Source organism: Mobula hypostoma, chromosome 1 (genome assembly GCF_963921235.1).
Source record: "Mobula hypostoma chromosome 1, sMobHyp1.1, whole genome shotgun sequence".
NCBI lineage: Eukaryota > Metazoa > Chordata > Chondrichthyes > Myliobatiformes > Myliobatidae > Mobula > Mobula hypostoma.
The window spans coordinates 126,222,334-126,239,036 of NC_086097.1; the positions used below are offsets into that span (position 1 = coordinate 126,222,334).

Below are 16,703 nucleotides of genomic sequence, written 5' to 3' on the forward strand. Positions count from 1 at the left end.
TTTTTTTTTTTGAGACTGAGATGCTAGCTCAACGCTCAACCCATCGTAGATGGAAAAGGTGCAAGGAACCGGGAACCACTCGCCTCAAAGTCCAGTACTGATGCCACTACACCACCTGCTGGTTATAGTGTTAAGGGCTTAATAGACTGCGTCTAGTCCCTTGGTACAGGTGATCTAGAAACACCTTTACATTTAGTAATGTGCCAGCAGCACAGTGAGAGGGGTTATGTACAATAAAAGTAGCACCAATATGTTCAGCACTCATGTGCAACTGTGTGGAGATGGAGAAATTTATAAAGCCGACTACTTCAAGATTTACTTATGTACATTGAAACATACAATAAAATGCAACATTTGTGGTAACAACCAACATGCCCAAAGATGTGCGGGAGGCAGCCCACAAATGTTGACACACGCTTTTGTGCCAACATAGTGTGCCAACAGCGCTCAGCAGAACAACACAGAACACAACAAACAACAAAAGAATAACAGCAAAACAAGCTACTTTCTTCCATCCTAGCCAGCTCCATGCACACAGACCTCCAACTCCAAGATAAGCTGTCTTTGTTCTCCTGCGAACTTGGACTCACAGATATTGGCCCTTTGATTATCCCAGCACACGTACAGAGATCCGCAGACTTGAGGCTCCAGCCATTTGGTTTTGATTTCTGGACTTCTAATTGCCCCTTGGGCCTTGATCCTCATCATTGACCCCAGGACCTGTCGGTCACTGAACATTAGGCCTCAAACGCTAGTCTCATCGATTCGCATACCCTAGAGGTTTCTGGACCTCAATTCTTCCGCTTGTGTGGAACTCTGACTCCTGAACCTGCCTGCAATTTATGATACTTGCATCATAGCTTCTTATTTTCTTTTGAGCCACAGCCAAAGATAAGTATGATTCAGCCCAAAGAGCCACAACAGATGTAATAGTCAATATGTAAAGCTGTTGGGCTGTTGACTTGGTCAGGTGCTGGGGGACTGTTCCGTCCAGTTAAGAAGGTTCTAACAGACATCTTGAACATCTCTCTGCAACAGTCCCTGCAGGCTTCAATGTAGCCACTATCATCCTGGTGCCCAAGGGGACAACAGTAATCTGCCTTAATAATAACCGTCCAGTGGCACTGACTTCAACAATAATGAAGTGCTTTGAGCGGCTGGTTATGGATCATATTAAATCCCATCTTCCTGCTAGATTGGATCCTTTCCAGTTTGCTTATTGCTCAAATTGGTCCACTGATGATGTCAAATATGCCTTGACCTTAGCACTCCACTCTGTCCTGTCCCAGCTAGAAAATGGTGCCTCATACACTGGGGTGCTGTTTTTGCTACTGACGCATGTCTGCACTGCTAGATCCAATTCAAACCAAATTGTCAACTTCACTGATGACACACCAGTGGCAGGGCTCATCAACAATGACGATAACAAGACAGCGTACAGAGGATGTAGAGTGGCAGGTAGAATGGTGTGACCACAACAGCTTGACACTCAACGTGGACAAGACCAAAGAGATGATTGTGGACTTTAAGAAGGTGCAGGCTGACCACTCCTCATGGCGCATGCTCCATGGAGAGTGTTAGGAGCACCAAGTTTCTGAGAGTGCCCATAGTGGATAATCTTACCTGATCCTTCAACAGCACTTCTTTGGACAAAAAAGCACAGCAATGTCTCCACTTCCTAAGTTGAAGTGAATGAGGCTCTCTCCCACCCACCACCCTATTCTAACCAATTTTTACAGGAGCATTTTTGAGATTGTCCTAACCAGCTGCATCACCGTCTGGTATGGAAATTGCAAGGTATCTGATATTCATCAGGAGTGTTGTGTATGCAGGGCCCTTAGCATTGTCAATGATACTTCCCATCCATCCAACAATCTCTTGCACCCTCTACCATCAGGCAGAAGTACCATATCATTAGATCAAGGACTGTTAGGATGGGAAACAGCCTTTTTCCCCAGGCTGTAAGATTATAGAAGTTCCTGCTACCGCCCAGGTCTCATCACACATGAAGTGCTTGTAGAATTATACTGTTTGCTTTTTAAGTGTATATATCATAAGTGTACCTTATTATTAATCTATTTGTGGTAATACTTTATTGTGTGTGTGTGTTATATGCTCTGTGTGTGTACCTTCGTCTGGAGGAACATTGTTTCCTTTGGTATACATGTGTACAGTTGAATGAATAATTGAAAAATAAGAGACATCTTGGGAATCAAAGTTGGCGGTGAAAACATCAATAATTTCAGATAGGTGGATGACCTTGTGTTAATTATAAGTGCGGAGGAAGAACTACAAAACTTAATTGATATAGTTGTTGAGGAAAGTGCAAAAATGGGTCTATCTATCAATTGCAAAAAGACAGAATGTATGGTGATATCCAAAAAGAAGGAGAATCCTATCTGCAGGCTGAAAATAAACGGGAAAGACATAAAACAAGTACAGAACTTTTGCTACTTTGGAAGCTGGGTGACATCAGATGGCAGGTGCGACATGGACATCAGAAGAAGAATAGGGATGGCAAAAGACACCTTTACGAAAATGAGGAGTATACTGACCAGCACTAAACTAGGCATGGCAACCCGCCTCGGAGTACTGAAATGTTACGTTTATCCGGTTATGTTATATGGATCAGAATGTTGGACAATATCTAGTAACATGAGGAAATGAATTGAAACAGCAGAGATGTGGTTTTTGAGGAGGATGCAAAGAATATCATGGACGAAACGAATATCTAATGAGGATGTCAGAACAGAGCAAACACAAAAAGAGAAATAATGTATGAGATCATGAAAAGGCAACGTAACTTCATTGGATATGTGATTAGGAAAGAGGAATTAGAATACACGGTAATTATGGGAAAGATTGAAGGGAAGAAAGCAAAAGGAAGGCTAAGTCAAATGATGATGGAGACAGCAGCTAGAGAATTGGAAATGAATACCAATGACTTGATCCACTTGACCCAAAACAGGAGTGTGTGGGCCATGGCAGTCAAAGCTCAAACTGGGCATGACACATGATGATGATAGTTGAATGACCGTAAACTTGAACTTGTAGAGGACAAGAGACCTCCTCCATGTTTGTCTCTGTTTGATTCATTTCACTGATTAATTATGCCTTTTAAACCTTAGCCTAAAGTTTTTCCTGGTGTAAAACCAGAATAGAAGAAATGAGGTGAAACATGGCACTGAAAAGACCCATAGAGAACAGATCTTATACTGCATTTAGGAACTGGAGGTGTGCAAATACAGTGGATTCCAGTTGATTGGGACACATTGGGACCAGTACATTTGGGTCCAATTAAGCGGCTGCCCCAATTAGCTGAACTTTCATGGAAATAGTTAGAAAGGTATATCTTAAAAAAAAGACAAACTACAGTTTAACTGAATAAAGATTCTGTATTTAAAGAAATACAGAACAGATTAGAACATTATCAATCCTACTGTAGTACTATAAATCTGTGTATTAGTTCACAATAGTTATCAACAGGAACTCATCCAGTGTACGCAGCCATGTTCTTTTGATTAACTGTAAATGAACAAAATTAGTGCAGACATCCAGTGCAGAAAATGGACTGCCTTCATACGATGCTTTCGACAATTACATTTTCCAAATCTTCATTTTTATTGTATCATTCAAGGTGATTGCTGATAACTTCAAATTCTTCATAATTCCTGACTTTCATTTTCACTCACAGGCCTTTCTGGCATCTCCAAGCCTGTGTGCTTGAAACTGCAAAGAGCAAACAGTTCTGAATTGTCTTACTGTTTGTCTTGCCAGTTATCAGTGACAAAAATCACTGCATTTTGAACAGAAACACATACAATTGATGCTATTTTAAAACTGTTTCCTCTAGGCACAGTGTGGTGTCTAACAGCCATAGAGATGCATGTGACTGACACCTGCAAAAAAACTGTTCAGCAACAGTCTCCTGTACCAATTAAACAACATAGTGTCCCAAATAAATGAAGGGAATTCCTGCTACTTTCTCAATTTAGTTTTAGTTTTTTGAGTTGACCCCAACAAACAGCTACCCCGATTAACTGATAGCCCAGTTAATTGGAATCCACTGTACAGGGTATATTAAGTATATTCACAGCAAATAATATAAATTCAAGGGATGTCTTTGAAAAAGCAGTTGAATGTTATTAAATGAGAGCCTTAGAGAAACATGGCACTAATGGGCTTTTCCAATCCTTTTGTTTGTCCTTGCTAATTTGGACATTCGTTCTTTTGCTAATGCTCTGGGTAAATCCAATAACCACCACGCCCCCCACCAAAAGTTTTAATTAAGTATTATAGCAATGGAATCTGTCTTGAAACGGTTGATTTCATGAATTATGCAAAGTAAATTTGGCATTTTCAGATGTCCATTTATTTTCAAGTAAATAAACCATTAATTAATTGTTTGCAAATTTGCAGCAAGTATCACAGATTGACAATGATCTAAAAGCAAGAGCATCAGCATACAACAATCTAAAAGGAAACTTGCAGAATCTAGAGAGGAAGAACGTGTAAGTTACCTTTTAATATATTATCCATATTATAGCTGGACATGAAATACTTATCACTTGCCATGTAATTTACAATTTTGAGTTTTTTTTCAATTCTCTCACTTTTGGTTTCAAACCTAGCCCTTCAAATTTCAGTAAATGGATCTTAGAATTATTTCAATGGATGATAGATGGATTTTGCCGGGGGAAATGCGTATTTAATTTGTATTGCCATGTGGTTCATGTGGTCATTTGTAGTGGAAGTTTGATGACAAGAAGCCTAGCTGATATTGTGAAGAAGGACGACTTCGTAATGGACTCTGATTATCTTACTACTTTGTTGGTAGTTGTGCCCAAGTAAGTAACTTTCAAATATATTTTTAAATTTAATAAGTTTAAATTGCATACTTCATTAGCATTGATTACTCTTCATGCCAGGGTGCAGTGATTGGGAAAGAAACAAATATTGATAATAACTGAAAAATCAGAATGAGCATATTGATTTTGGTGGTTTTTCTTAATCAAAAAAAATCTAAGGCCTCCCAAGTGCAGAAGAGCTTTTGCTTGATTTCTTTTAACCTAGGATAGCTGCTGCCCATTAGCTACAGCATGAGGTTGACAAAGCAAGATTCTGTGGCAAGGAGATTCAGATACAGATTTATTTATCACATGTACAATGAAACAAACAGTGAAATGTTTCATTTGCATTAACAAGTAACACACCCAAGGATGTGCTAGGGGATACCCGCAAATGAGGCCATTCATACTGACGCCAGCATAGCATAAAAGTAATATTACAATGCTCGGCAGAACAGCACATAATGTAGCACAACGGAACTTAGCAAGGGACAAAGCAACAACAGCAAAACAGCCCCATTCCTCCCTGTCACTCACCCATGCACATACAGCCCTCTAACCCTAGGAAAGGCCTTGTTCAAACTCAGGCTTCCAGCGGACTTGTAATTCCAGACGTGGACTTGGCATGCATGTGTATCTACGTGGACACGCATACTGAGAGATGCATATGATATGCATATTTGTCCATACCCAATTCCATTATGGCTTTTTCCTTTCAAACCCCTCCCTCCACCCTTCTCCCAACTTTGCAGCTGTCCACTGCCTGCATTTTCCCATAGTGAGGTCACCTTCAATAACCCATGCCCATATTCACAGAGGTTGTGTTTCCCGAAGACTATTGGCCAAGTCTAGCCCCACTTTGAATCTTCAGCTGCTCCCTTGGTGTGCCTGATGTTGACAGTTCAGTGTTCTGGTGTCTTGCAAATTGGTTGGAGGGTCCCAGGATAATTTCTTATTTGGAGGATGTGAATTCAACCACTTTTCACCATCACTGGCCATTTCAAATGCCCAGAAACCCACTGTGCATCTTTCACCTGAACTTGTGGGCTGCCCCAGCACATCCTCAGATGTGTTGGTTGTTAATGTAAATGATGCATTTCACTATGTTTCAGTGTACAGTACATGTGATATAAATCCAAATGTGCCTGGACTTTAGCTTCTGAACCATTGTACAATCACACATTCTTAATTTGAGTTTAGACAATTGATGAGGAATAGAAGGTAGGCTAAATGATGCAACAAAATTTTATATAGGATATATTGGAACACATTGAAATTTGCATACTCAAACCTTTGAAGGTGGCAGATAATATTTAAGCTGTTAATCTAAGTACTACAGATGTCTGGAAATCTGGATGAAAATAGATAATTCTAGAGCAACCAACAAAATACGGGAGGAATTCAGCATCTGGAGGGAAACAGACAGCTGACGTTTTGGGTTGAGAAACCTTTTTGGGACTGGAGAGAAGAGTGGGGAAGGAGGGGATGGAACGAGAGCTGGTGGATGATGGGCGAATCGATGGGAGAGGAGGAAGATGGGCAGGTAGGCGAGGGAGGAGTGTGAATGGTGTATGAACCTTGGAGACAGGTGGAAATGACAAACAGTTGAAGAAGATGGAACTTAATAGAGGAGAATGGACCATGGAATAAAGGGTAGGAAATGTGAGGATGGGAGATGAGGGAGGAATGTGTAGATAGTTGCCAAATTGAGAGAGCGGGCTGGGGAAAGAGAACAAAAGGATTGGGGGGTTCAACTGAGGGGAGTGGTTACGAGAAATTGGAAAAATCAATGTTAATGCCATCAGGTTGGAGACGGCCAAGATGGAATATGAGATGCTGTTTTTCTCATCTGTGTCTGGCCTCAACTTGGAAGTAGTGGAGGTAATTGAAAATAGCTGGTTTCTTGGGAGATCTTATCTGCTACAGCCGATGGAGTAAAGATGCCTCCCCACCCCCTCCCCCAATCTGTGTCATCTCCCCAATGTCACAGATAGATTCACAATTGGAGTATTAGCTCACCTGGAAAAACTGTTTAGGCCATGGATGGTGGAGGGACATATGTGGCACTTAGTGAGGTTGCAGGGATAAAAGGAAGGGGGATCAGTGACAAAGGATGGGTGGACAAAGGAATTATGGAGAGAGCAATCCCAGTGGGGAGGGGAAGGGCAGATATGACTGGTGATAAGGTTGTATTGGAGATGGTGGAAATTGCAGAGGATACACTCAGTGGCTACTTTATTAGGTACACCTGTGCACTTGCTTGTTAAAGCAACTATCTAATCAGCCAATTGTGTGGCAGCAAGTGGTACAATCAGATGGAAGTTTTATATAAACCAGAATAGCGTGTAAAAGCATGTAGACATGATCAAAGGGTTCATTTGCTGTTTGGACCAAAAATCAAAATGGGGAAGAAATATGATTTGAGTGACTTTGACCATAAAATAATTGTTGGTGCCAGATGAGTTGGTTTGAGTATCTCAGAAACTGCTGATCTCCTGGAATTTCCATGCACAATAATCTTTAGAGTTTACAGAGAAAGGTGCAAAAAATGTAAATAAAGTGTCCAGTGAGTGGTAGTTCTGCAGGCAATAATGTCTTGTTAATGAGAGAGGTCAGAGGAGGGTGGCCAAACTGGTTTAAGCAGACAGGAAGGCAACAGTAACTCAAATAACCATGCGTTACAAAGTGGTGTGTAGAAGAGCTTCTTTGAACACGCATGTTGAACCTTGAGTGGATGGGCTATTGCAGCAGAAGATCATGAGCGTACACTGAGTGTCCACTTTATTAGGTACTGGAGGTATGTTGGATGTAGAAGCTTGCGGTGTGGGTGAAGAAAAGGGAAACTCTATCCCTGTTATGTCTAGTGGGGGATGCAGTGAGGCAGAAGTGCAGGAAATAGATGCAGGTGTTGGCCCCATCAATAGAAGTGGGGTGGAACCCCTTTTTCTGTTTTTTTTTTAAAAAGAGCATCTTGAACATTCTGGAATGCAGAGCATCACCATAAGAATAGATGCAGTGGATGGGGAGGAACTGGGAGAAGGGAATGACATCCTTGCATGTAACAGGTTGGGAAGAAGAGCATCTTGAACATCTTGGAATGCAAAGCATCATCATAAGAATAGATGCAGTGGATGGGGAGGAACTGGGAGAAGGGAATGATCTCCCATCCACTGCTACCAACCTTATAGTTCCCACACCCCGCACTTCCCGTTTCTACCTCCTACCCAAGATCCACAAACCTGCCTGTCCTGGCCGACCTATTGTCTCAGCTTGCTCCTGCCCCACCAAACTCATTTCTGCATACCTCGACACTGTTTTATCACCCCTTGTTCAATCCCTTCCGACCTATGTTCGTGACACTTCTCACGCTCTTAAACTTTCCGATGATTTTAAGTTCCCTGGCCCCCACCGCTTTATTTTCACCATGGATGTCCAGTCCTTATATACTTCCATCCCCCATCAGGAAGGTCTCAAAGCTCTACGCTTCTTTTTGGATTCCAGACCTAATCAGTTCCCCTCTACCACCACTCTGCTCCGTCTAGCGGAATTAGTCCTTACTCTTAATAATTTCTCCTTTGGCTCCTCCCACTTCCTCCAAACTAAAGGTGTAGCTATGGGCACCCGTATGGGTCCTAGCTATGCCTGCCTTTTTGTTGGGTTTGTGGAACAATCTATGTTCCGTGCCTATTCTGGTATCTGTCCCCCACTTTTCCTTCGCTACATCGACGACTGCATTGGCGCTGCTTCCTGCACGCATGCAGAACTCGTTGACTTTATTAACTTTGCCTCCAACTTTCACCCTGCCCTCAAGTTTACCTGGTCCATTTCCGACACCTCCCTCCCCTTTCTAGATCTTTCTGTCTCTGTCTCTGGAGACAGCTTATCCACTGATGTCTACTATAAGCCTACTGACTGTCACAGCTATCTGGACTATTCCTCTTCTCACCCTGTCTCTTGCAAAAACGCCATCGCCTTCTCGCAATTCCTCCGTCTCCGCCGCATCTGCTCTCAGGATGAGGCTTTTCATTTTAAGACGAGGGAGATGTCTTCCTTTTTAAAAGAAAGGGGCTTCCCTTCCTCCACTATCAACTCTGCTCTTAAATGCATCTCCCCCATTTCACGTACATCTGCTCTCACTCCATCCTCCCACCACCCCACGAGGAATAGGGTTCCCCTGGTCCTCACCTACCACCCCACCAGCCTTCGGGTCCAACATATTATTCTCCGTAACTTCCGCCACCTCCAACGGGATCCCACCACTAAGCACATCTTTCCCTCCCCATCCTCTCTGCATTCTGCAGGGACTGCTCCCGATACAGCTCCCTTGTCCATTCGTCCCCCCCATCCCTCCCCACTGATCTCCCTCCTGGCACTTATCCTTGTAAGCAGAACAAGTGCTACACATGCCCTTACACTTCCTCCCTTACCACCATTCAGGGCCCCAAACAGTCCTTCCAGGTGAGGCATCACTTCACCTGTGAGTCGACTGGGGTGATATACTGCGTCCGGTGCTCCCGATGTGGCCTTTTATATATTGGTGAGACCCGACGCAGACTGGGAGACCGCTTTGCTGAACATCTATGCTCTGTCCGCCAGAGAAAGCAGGATCTCCCAGTGGCCACACATTTTAATTCCACATCCCATTCCCATTCTGACATGTCTATCCACGGCCTCCTCTACTGTAAAGATGAAGCCACACTCAGGTTGGAGGAACAACACCTTATATTCCGTCTGGGTAGCCTCCAACCTGATGGCATGAACATCGACTTCTCTAACTTCCGCTAAGGCCCCATCTCCCCCTCGTACCCCATCTGTTACTCATTTTTATGCACACATTCTTTCTCTCACTCTCCTTTTTCTCCCTCTGTCCCTCTGAATATACCTCTTGCCCATCCTCTGGGTCACCCCCCCCCCTTGTCTTTCTTCCCGGACCTCCTGTCCCATGATCCTCTCGTATCCCCTTTTGCCTATCACCTGTCCAGCTCTCGGCTCTATCCCTCCCCCTCCTCCTGTCTTCTCCTATCATTTTGGATCTCCCCCTCCCCCTCCCCCTCCAGCTTTCAAATCCCTTACTCACTCTTCGTTCAGTTAGTCCTGACGAAGGGTCTCGGCCTGAAACGTCGACTGCACCTCTTCCTACAGATGCTGCTTGGCCTGCTGCGTTCACCAGCAACTTTGATGTATGTTGAAGGGAATGATATCCTTGCATGCAGTGGATGGGGAGGAACTGGGAGAAGGGAATGATATCCTTGCATGTAACAGGTTGGGAAGAGGTATCGTCAAGTTAACTGTGGGAGTTGATGTGTTTGTTGGAGATGTCGGTGGATAATCTGTCTCCCAAGATGGAGATAGTAATCAAGAAAAGGGAGAGAGGTGTCTGAGATGACCAAGTGAATTTGAAGGAAGGGTGAAAGTTCATTGTGAAGTTGATGAAATTGACAAGTCCGCATGAGCAATCTCTGGTCCTGATAAAGGGTCTTGGCCCGAAACGTCGACTGTTCTCTTTTCCCTGGATTGCTGCCTGGCTTCCTCTGTTCCTCCAGCATTTTGTGTGTGTTGTTTTACTTTCCCTAAATTTTCTCTTCAGGGCCTCCTCGCTTTTCTTACCTATGTAATTGTTATCAAGACTTCTAGCTGCTCACCCTTCCTCTTCAGAATGTTGTGGACCAGATCTGAGACTTCCCTGACTCTGGCACCTGGGAGGCAACATACCATCTCATAGTCATAGTCATACTTTATTGATCCCAGGGAGAAATTGGTTTTTGTTACAGTTGCACCATAAATAATAAATAGTAATAGAACCATAAATAGTTAAATAGTAATATGTAAATTATGCCAGTAAATTATGAAATAAGTCCAGGACCAGCCTATCAGCACAGGGTGTCTGACCCTCCAAAGGAGGAGTTGTAAAGTTTGATGGCCACAGGCGGGAATTACTTCCTATGACGCCCTGTGCTGTATCTCGGTGGAATGAGTCTCTGGCTGAATGTACTCCTGTGCCCAACCAGTACAATATGTAGTGGATGGGAGACATTGAGCAAGATGGCATGCAACTTTTCAGACACCCCACCGTCAGAGAGTCCAGTTCCATCCCCACAACATCACTGGCCTTACGAATAAGTTTGTTGATTCTGCTGGTGTCTGCTACCCTCAGCTTGCTGCCCCAGCACACAACAGCAAACATGATAGCACTGGCCACCACAGACTCGTAGAACATCCTCAGCATCGTCCGGCAGATGTTAAAGGACCTCAGTCTCCTCAGGAAATAGAGATGGTTCTGACTCTTCTTGTAGACAGCCTCAATGTTCTTTGACCAGTCCAGTTTATTGTCAATACATATCCCCAGGTATCTGTAATCCTCCACCATGTCCATACTGACCCCCTGGATGAAAACAGGGGTCACCGGTACCTTAGCTCTCCTCAGGTCTACCACCAGCTCCTTAGTCTTTTTCACATTAAGCTGCAGATAATTCTGCTCACACCATGTGACAAAGTTTCCTACAGTAGCCCTGTACTCAACCTCATCTCCCTTGCTGATGCATCCAACTATGGCAGAGTCATCCAAAAACTTCTGAAGATGACAAGACTCTGTGCAGTAGTTGAAGTCCGAGGTGTAGATGGTGAAGAGAAAGGGAGACAAGACAGTCCCCTGTGGAGCCTCAGTGCTGCTGATCACTCTGTCGGACACACAGTATTGCAAGCACACATACTGTGGTCTGCCAGTCAGGTAATCAAGAATCCATGACACCAGAGGAGCATCCACCTGCATCGTTGTCAGCTTCTCCCCCAGCGGGGCAGGGCGGATGGTGTTGAACGCACTGGAGAAGTCAAAAAAAAATGACCCTCACAGTGCTCGCTGGCTTGTCCAGGTGGGTGTAGACACGGTTCAGCAGGTAGACGATGGCATCCTCAACTCCTAGTTGGGGCTGGTAGGCGAACTGGAGGGGATCTAAGTGTGGCCTGATCATAGGCCGGACCAGCTCCAGAACAAGTCTCTCCAGGGTCTTCATGATGTGGGAGGTCAATGCCACCGATCTCTAGTCATTGAGTCCGCTGTGGCGCGGCATCTTTGGCACAGGGACGAGGCAGGACGTTTTCCACAGTACAGGAACCCTCTGGAGCCTCAGGCTCAGGTTGAATACATGGTGAAGTCTCCACATAGCTGAGGGGCACAGGCTTTGAGCACCCTGGTACTGACACCATCCGGTCCTGCAGCCTTGCTTGGGTTGAGATGTTTCAGCTGTCTTCTCACCTGTTCAGCCGTGAAGCTCACCGTGGTGGTTTTGTGTGGGGGAGGGGTATAGTCATGAGAGCAGGGTGGGGGACTGTGAGGAGGGGTAGGATGGGAGAGTGGAACATGTGTTGATTGGGGGCTGACAACAGATGGCTCATGTGGGGGATGGGCAGGGGTCACAATGTCAAATCTGTTAAAGAAGGTTAAGTTCGTTGGCCCTGTCCACACTGCCCTCAGCTCCTCTGTTGCTAGTTTGCCGGAATCTAGGTGTCTCTATCAGGTCCACAGAATCTTGTATCTACTCTTAACTGTGGAATCCACATCACTACAGTAGTCCTCTTCTCCCTTCTTCCCTCTAAGCCTCAGCATCAGACTCAATGCCAAGAGACCTGGTTGCTGCAGCTCTTTCTCCTCCCCTCCCCATTACTGAGAGGAACAGCCACAGAGGTACTCTGTACCAGTTGCCCATTTCTCTTCCCTCTCCTGACAGTCACCCATTTTCCTGCCTCCTGCAACTTAGGGGTGACTACCTCCCTGTAGCTAATATCTATCACTTTCAGTTTTGCATATGAGCTGATGGTCATTGAACTGTAGTTCCAGAAAAAATAACTAACACGTTCTCTGAGGAACTGCAGCTTGGTGCACCTGGTCCAAATGTGGAAACTAGGAGGCTGGAGGTCTTCCAGAATTCCCACATCTCTCATAAAGAACACACTACAGCCCAAGGAGCCATTCTCACTGTTCTAACTATATACTAATAGACAAAGTATGAAGAATAAGAAGAAACTTACCAGATATGTACCTAGCCAAAGGCTCTCCATTCTAACACTGGTCCATTCTCACAATGCTGCTCCACTTGTTCTGCCTTCTTTTTATTTGCCTTTGCTAATGCATGAGTCTTCTTGCACCACCAAGACTGTGCTGCCCTTGTATACTGTGCTTTATAGGATTGCTTTTATATATTTTTTATTTATTGAGGTTTTTGTATTCTTTATGCTTATTGCATTTTTTATGCTGCATTGGATCCAGAAGAATCATTTTGTTCTCTTTTACACTTGTACTGAAAAATGACAATAAACAATCCAGAATCTCGAACGAGCTGAGATTCAAAGAGAGAACTAGATTCCTGATTCTGTAAACAACAGGAATTCTGCAGATGCTGGAAATTCAAGCAACAGACATCAAAGTTGCTGGTTAACGCAGCAGGCTGGGCAGCATCTCTAGGAAGAGGTACAGTCGACGTTTCAGGCCAAGACCCTTCGTCAGGACTAACTGAAGGAAGAATTAGTAAGAGATTTGAGAGGGGGAGGGGGAGATCCAAAATGATAGGGGAAGACGAGGGGGAGGGATGGAGCCAAGAGCTGGGCAGGTGATTGGCAAAAGGGATATGAGAGGATCATGGGACAGGAGGCCTTGGGAGAAAGACAGGGGGGCAGGGGGAACCCAGAGGATGGGCAAGGGGTTTAGTCAGAGGGACAGAGGGAGAAAAAGGAGAGTGAGAGAAAGAATGTGTGTATAAAAGTAAATAACGGATGGGGTACAAGGGGGAGGTGCGGCTTTAGCGGAAGTTAGAGAAGTTAATGTTCATGCCATCAGGTTGGAGGCTACCCAGACGGAATATAAGGTGTTGTTCCTCCAACCTGAGTGTGGCTTCATCTTTACAGTAGAGGAGGCCGTGGATAGACATGTAAGAATGGGAATGGGATGTGGAATTAAAATGTGTGGCCACTGGGAGATCCTGCTTTCTCTGGCGGACAGAGAGCAGGTGTTCAGCAAAGTAGTCTCCCAGTCTGTGTCGGGTCTCGCCAATATATAGAAGGCCACATCGGGAGCACCGGATGCCTTGTATCACCCCAGCCAACTCACAGGTGAAGTGTCACCTCACCTGGAAGGACTGTCTGGGACCCTGAATGGTGGTAAGGAAGGAAGTGTAAGGGCATGTGTAGCACTTGTTCTGCTTACAAGGATAAGTGCCAGGAAGGAGATCAGTGGGGAGGGATGGGGGAGATGAATGGACAAGGGAGTCACGAAGGGAGCGATCCCTGCGGAAAGCAGAGAGAGGGGGGTAGGGAAATATGTGCTTAGTGGTGGGATCCCGTTGGAGGTGGCGGAAGTTACGGAGAATAATATGTTGGACCCAGAGGCTGGTGGGGTGGTAGGTGAGGACCAGGGGAACCCTATTCCTAGTGGGGTGGCGGGAGGATGGAGTGAGAGCAGATGTGCATGAAATGGGGGAGATGCGTTTGAGAGCAGAGTTGATGGTGGAAGAAGGGAAGCACCTTTCTTTAAGGAAGGTCATCTCCCTCGTCCTGGAATGAAAAGTCTCATCCTGAGAGCAGATGCGGCGAAGACAGAGGAATTGCGAGAAGGAAATGGCACTTTTGCACGAGACTGGGTGAGAAGAGGAATAGTCCAGATAGCTGTGAGAGTCAGTAGGCTTATAGTAGACATCAGTGGATAAGCTGTCTCCAGAGATAGAGACAGAAAGATCTAGAAAGGGGAGGGAGGTGTTGGAAATGGACTATGATTCTGATGGATTCCTGATTCTGTTCCGTGTTTCTGATCCACATGTTTTGTTCGAAGATGATAATCACTTGCAACAGTAGATGTGATTTTGTTGAACTCTGGATTTGTTATGAAAATGAAATCTTGAATCATAAGACCTTAATACTTAAAATGGAGTTAAATATAGTTAGACAGTTAAGTACCGATAATGTTGTTTCATGTTCCATCCAGTGGTTGAAAGTAGAATTGCGAAATTAGATGCTTTTAAACTTACGTTTTATAAAGCAACGAGGTGTACTTTAATGGTGCAGGTTCCAGCTCAGTGCAATCTTGTGACATGTATATGTCTAAAGAAATTTCTCCCCACTCCTTATCCTGCGATACTACCTCTAACTCAAGATTTTCCAGCCCGAGGAAATAACTTCTGTGAACCTTTTTATATGAGCCTTTTATAGCTTGGTGAGATCACACCTTGTTTTGAAATTTCATATGAATATGAGCCTTCCATAGAATATAGAAAACGACAACACAGTATAGTCCCTTCAACCAGCAGGGTTGTGCCGACCTTTTTATCTACTCTAAGATCATTCTCACACTTCCCTTCTTACATGTCCTCCCTCCATTTTTCTATAATCCACATGCCTAAGAGTTTCTTAAATGGCCCTAATGTATCTGCCTCTACCAGTTCTCCTGGCAGTGTGCTCCATGCATCACTCTGTTTCTTTTTTTAAAATAAAAACAAGGAAAAAGAAACACCTCTGACATCTCCCCTATACTTTTTCCCAATTACTTTAAAGTTATGCAGCTTGTATTAGCCATTTCCAAACTGGGAAAAACTATCTAGCTGTTCACTCGATCCATGTTTCTTACTAAACATTTGTACTCTATATCCTCATTATAATTATCTTAGAAATCAGTATGGTGAATCCAAATAACTCTTGAGTCCAACACGAATTCAGCTTTTTTTAAGCACAAGTACAAAAAAAACTGCATACAGTACTCAAAGAAACTTGTACCAAAGCCCTATTTAAATTCTTTATAATTCTTGTAGAATCTTCATTTGCAATGAGAAAAGGTGAGAATTCTAAGCAGTACAGATTGCATGATTGAATTGAGAATGAGTTGATGACCCACGTGTTTACTTCAGTCCTCTTGAAGCAATAGCCAACTAAACTTTTGTATCAACATACACACAAAATGCTGGTGGAACGCAGAAGGCCAGGCAGCATCTAGAGGAAGAGGTACAGTCGACGTTTCGGGCTGACACCCTTCGTCAGGACTAACTGAAAGAAGAGATAGTAAGAGATTTGAAAGGGGGAGGGGGAGATCCGGAATGATAGGAGAAAACAGGAGGGGGAGGGATGGAGCCGAGAGCTGGAAAGTTGATTGGCAAAAGGGATATGAGGCTGGAGAAGGGAGAGGATCATGGGACGGGAGGCCTAGGGAGAAAGAAAGGGGGAGAGGGGGGGAAACCCAAAGGATGGGCAAGGAGTTATAGTGAGAGGGACAGAGGGAGAAAAAGGAGAGAAAGAGAGGAAAAAAAATTAATAATAAATAACGGATGGGGTACGAAGGGGAGGTGGGGCATTAACGGAAGTTAGAGAAGTCAATGTTCATGCCATCAGGTTGGAGGCTACCCAGATGGAATATAAGGTGGTGTTCCTCCAACCTGAGTGTGGCTTCATGTTGACAGTAGAGGAGGCCGTGGATAGACATCAGAATGGGAATGGGACGTGGAATTAAAATGTGTGGCCACTGGGAATCCTGCTTTCTCTGGCAGACAGAGCGTAGGTGTTCAGCGAAACGGTCTCCCAGCCTGCGTGGGGTCTCGCCAATATAAAGTAGGCCGCATTGGGAGCACCAGACGCAGTATTTCACCCCAGCCGACTCACAAGTGAAGTAAACACAAAATACTCTGCAGATGCTGGGGTCAGAGCAACACTCACAACACGCTGGAGGAACTCAGCAGGTTGGGCAGCATCCGTGGATACGATCAGTCAGTGTTTCCACGGGTGCTGCCCGACCTGCTGAGTTCGTCCAGCGTGATGTGAGTGTCACAGGTGAAGTGTCATGTCACCTGGAAGGACTGTCTTGGGGCCCTGAATGTTGGTGAGGGA

The 16,703-nt window shown here is 44.6% G+C and overlaps 1 protein-coding gene across 1 annotated transcript in view; it reads left to right on the plus strand.

Annotated features, from left to right (window-relative positions):
* atp6v1c1a (ATPase H+ transporting V1 subunit C1a) overlaps nt 1-16,703 on the plus strand; it is a 97,747-nt gene that overhangs the window by 52,335 nt on the left and 28,709 nt on the right. The window contains exons 6-7 of the mRNA XM_063055542.1: nt 4,420-4,511; nt 4,749-4,847. Of these exons, the coding sequence (XP_062911612.1) occupies nt 4,420-4,511; nt 4,749-4,847 (191 nt within the window). The remainder of the gene's footprint in view (nt 1-4,419; nt 4,512-4,748; nt 4,848-16,703) is intronic.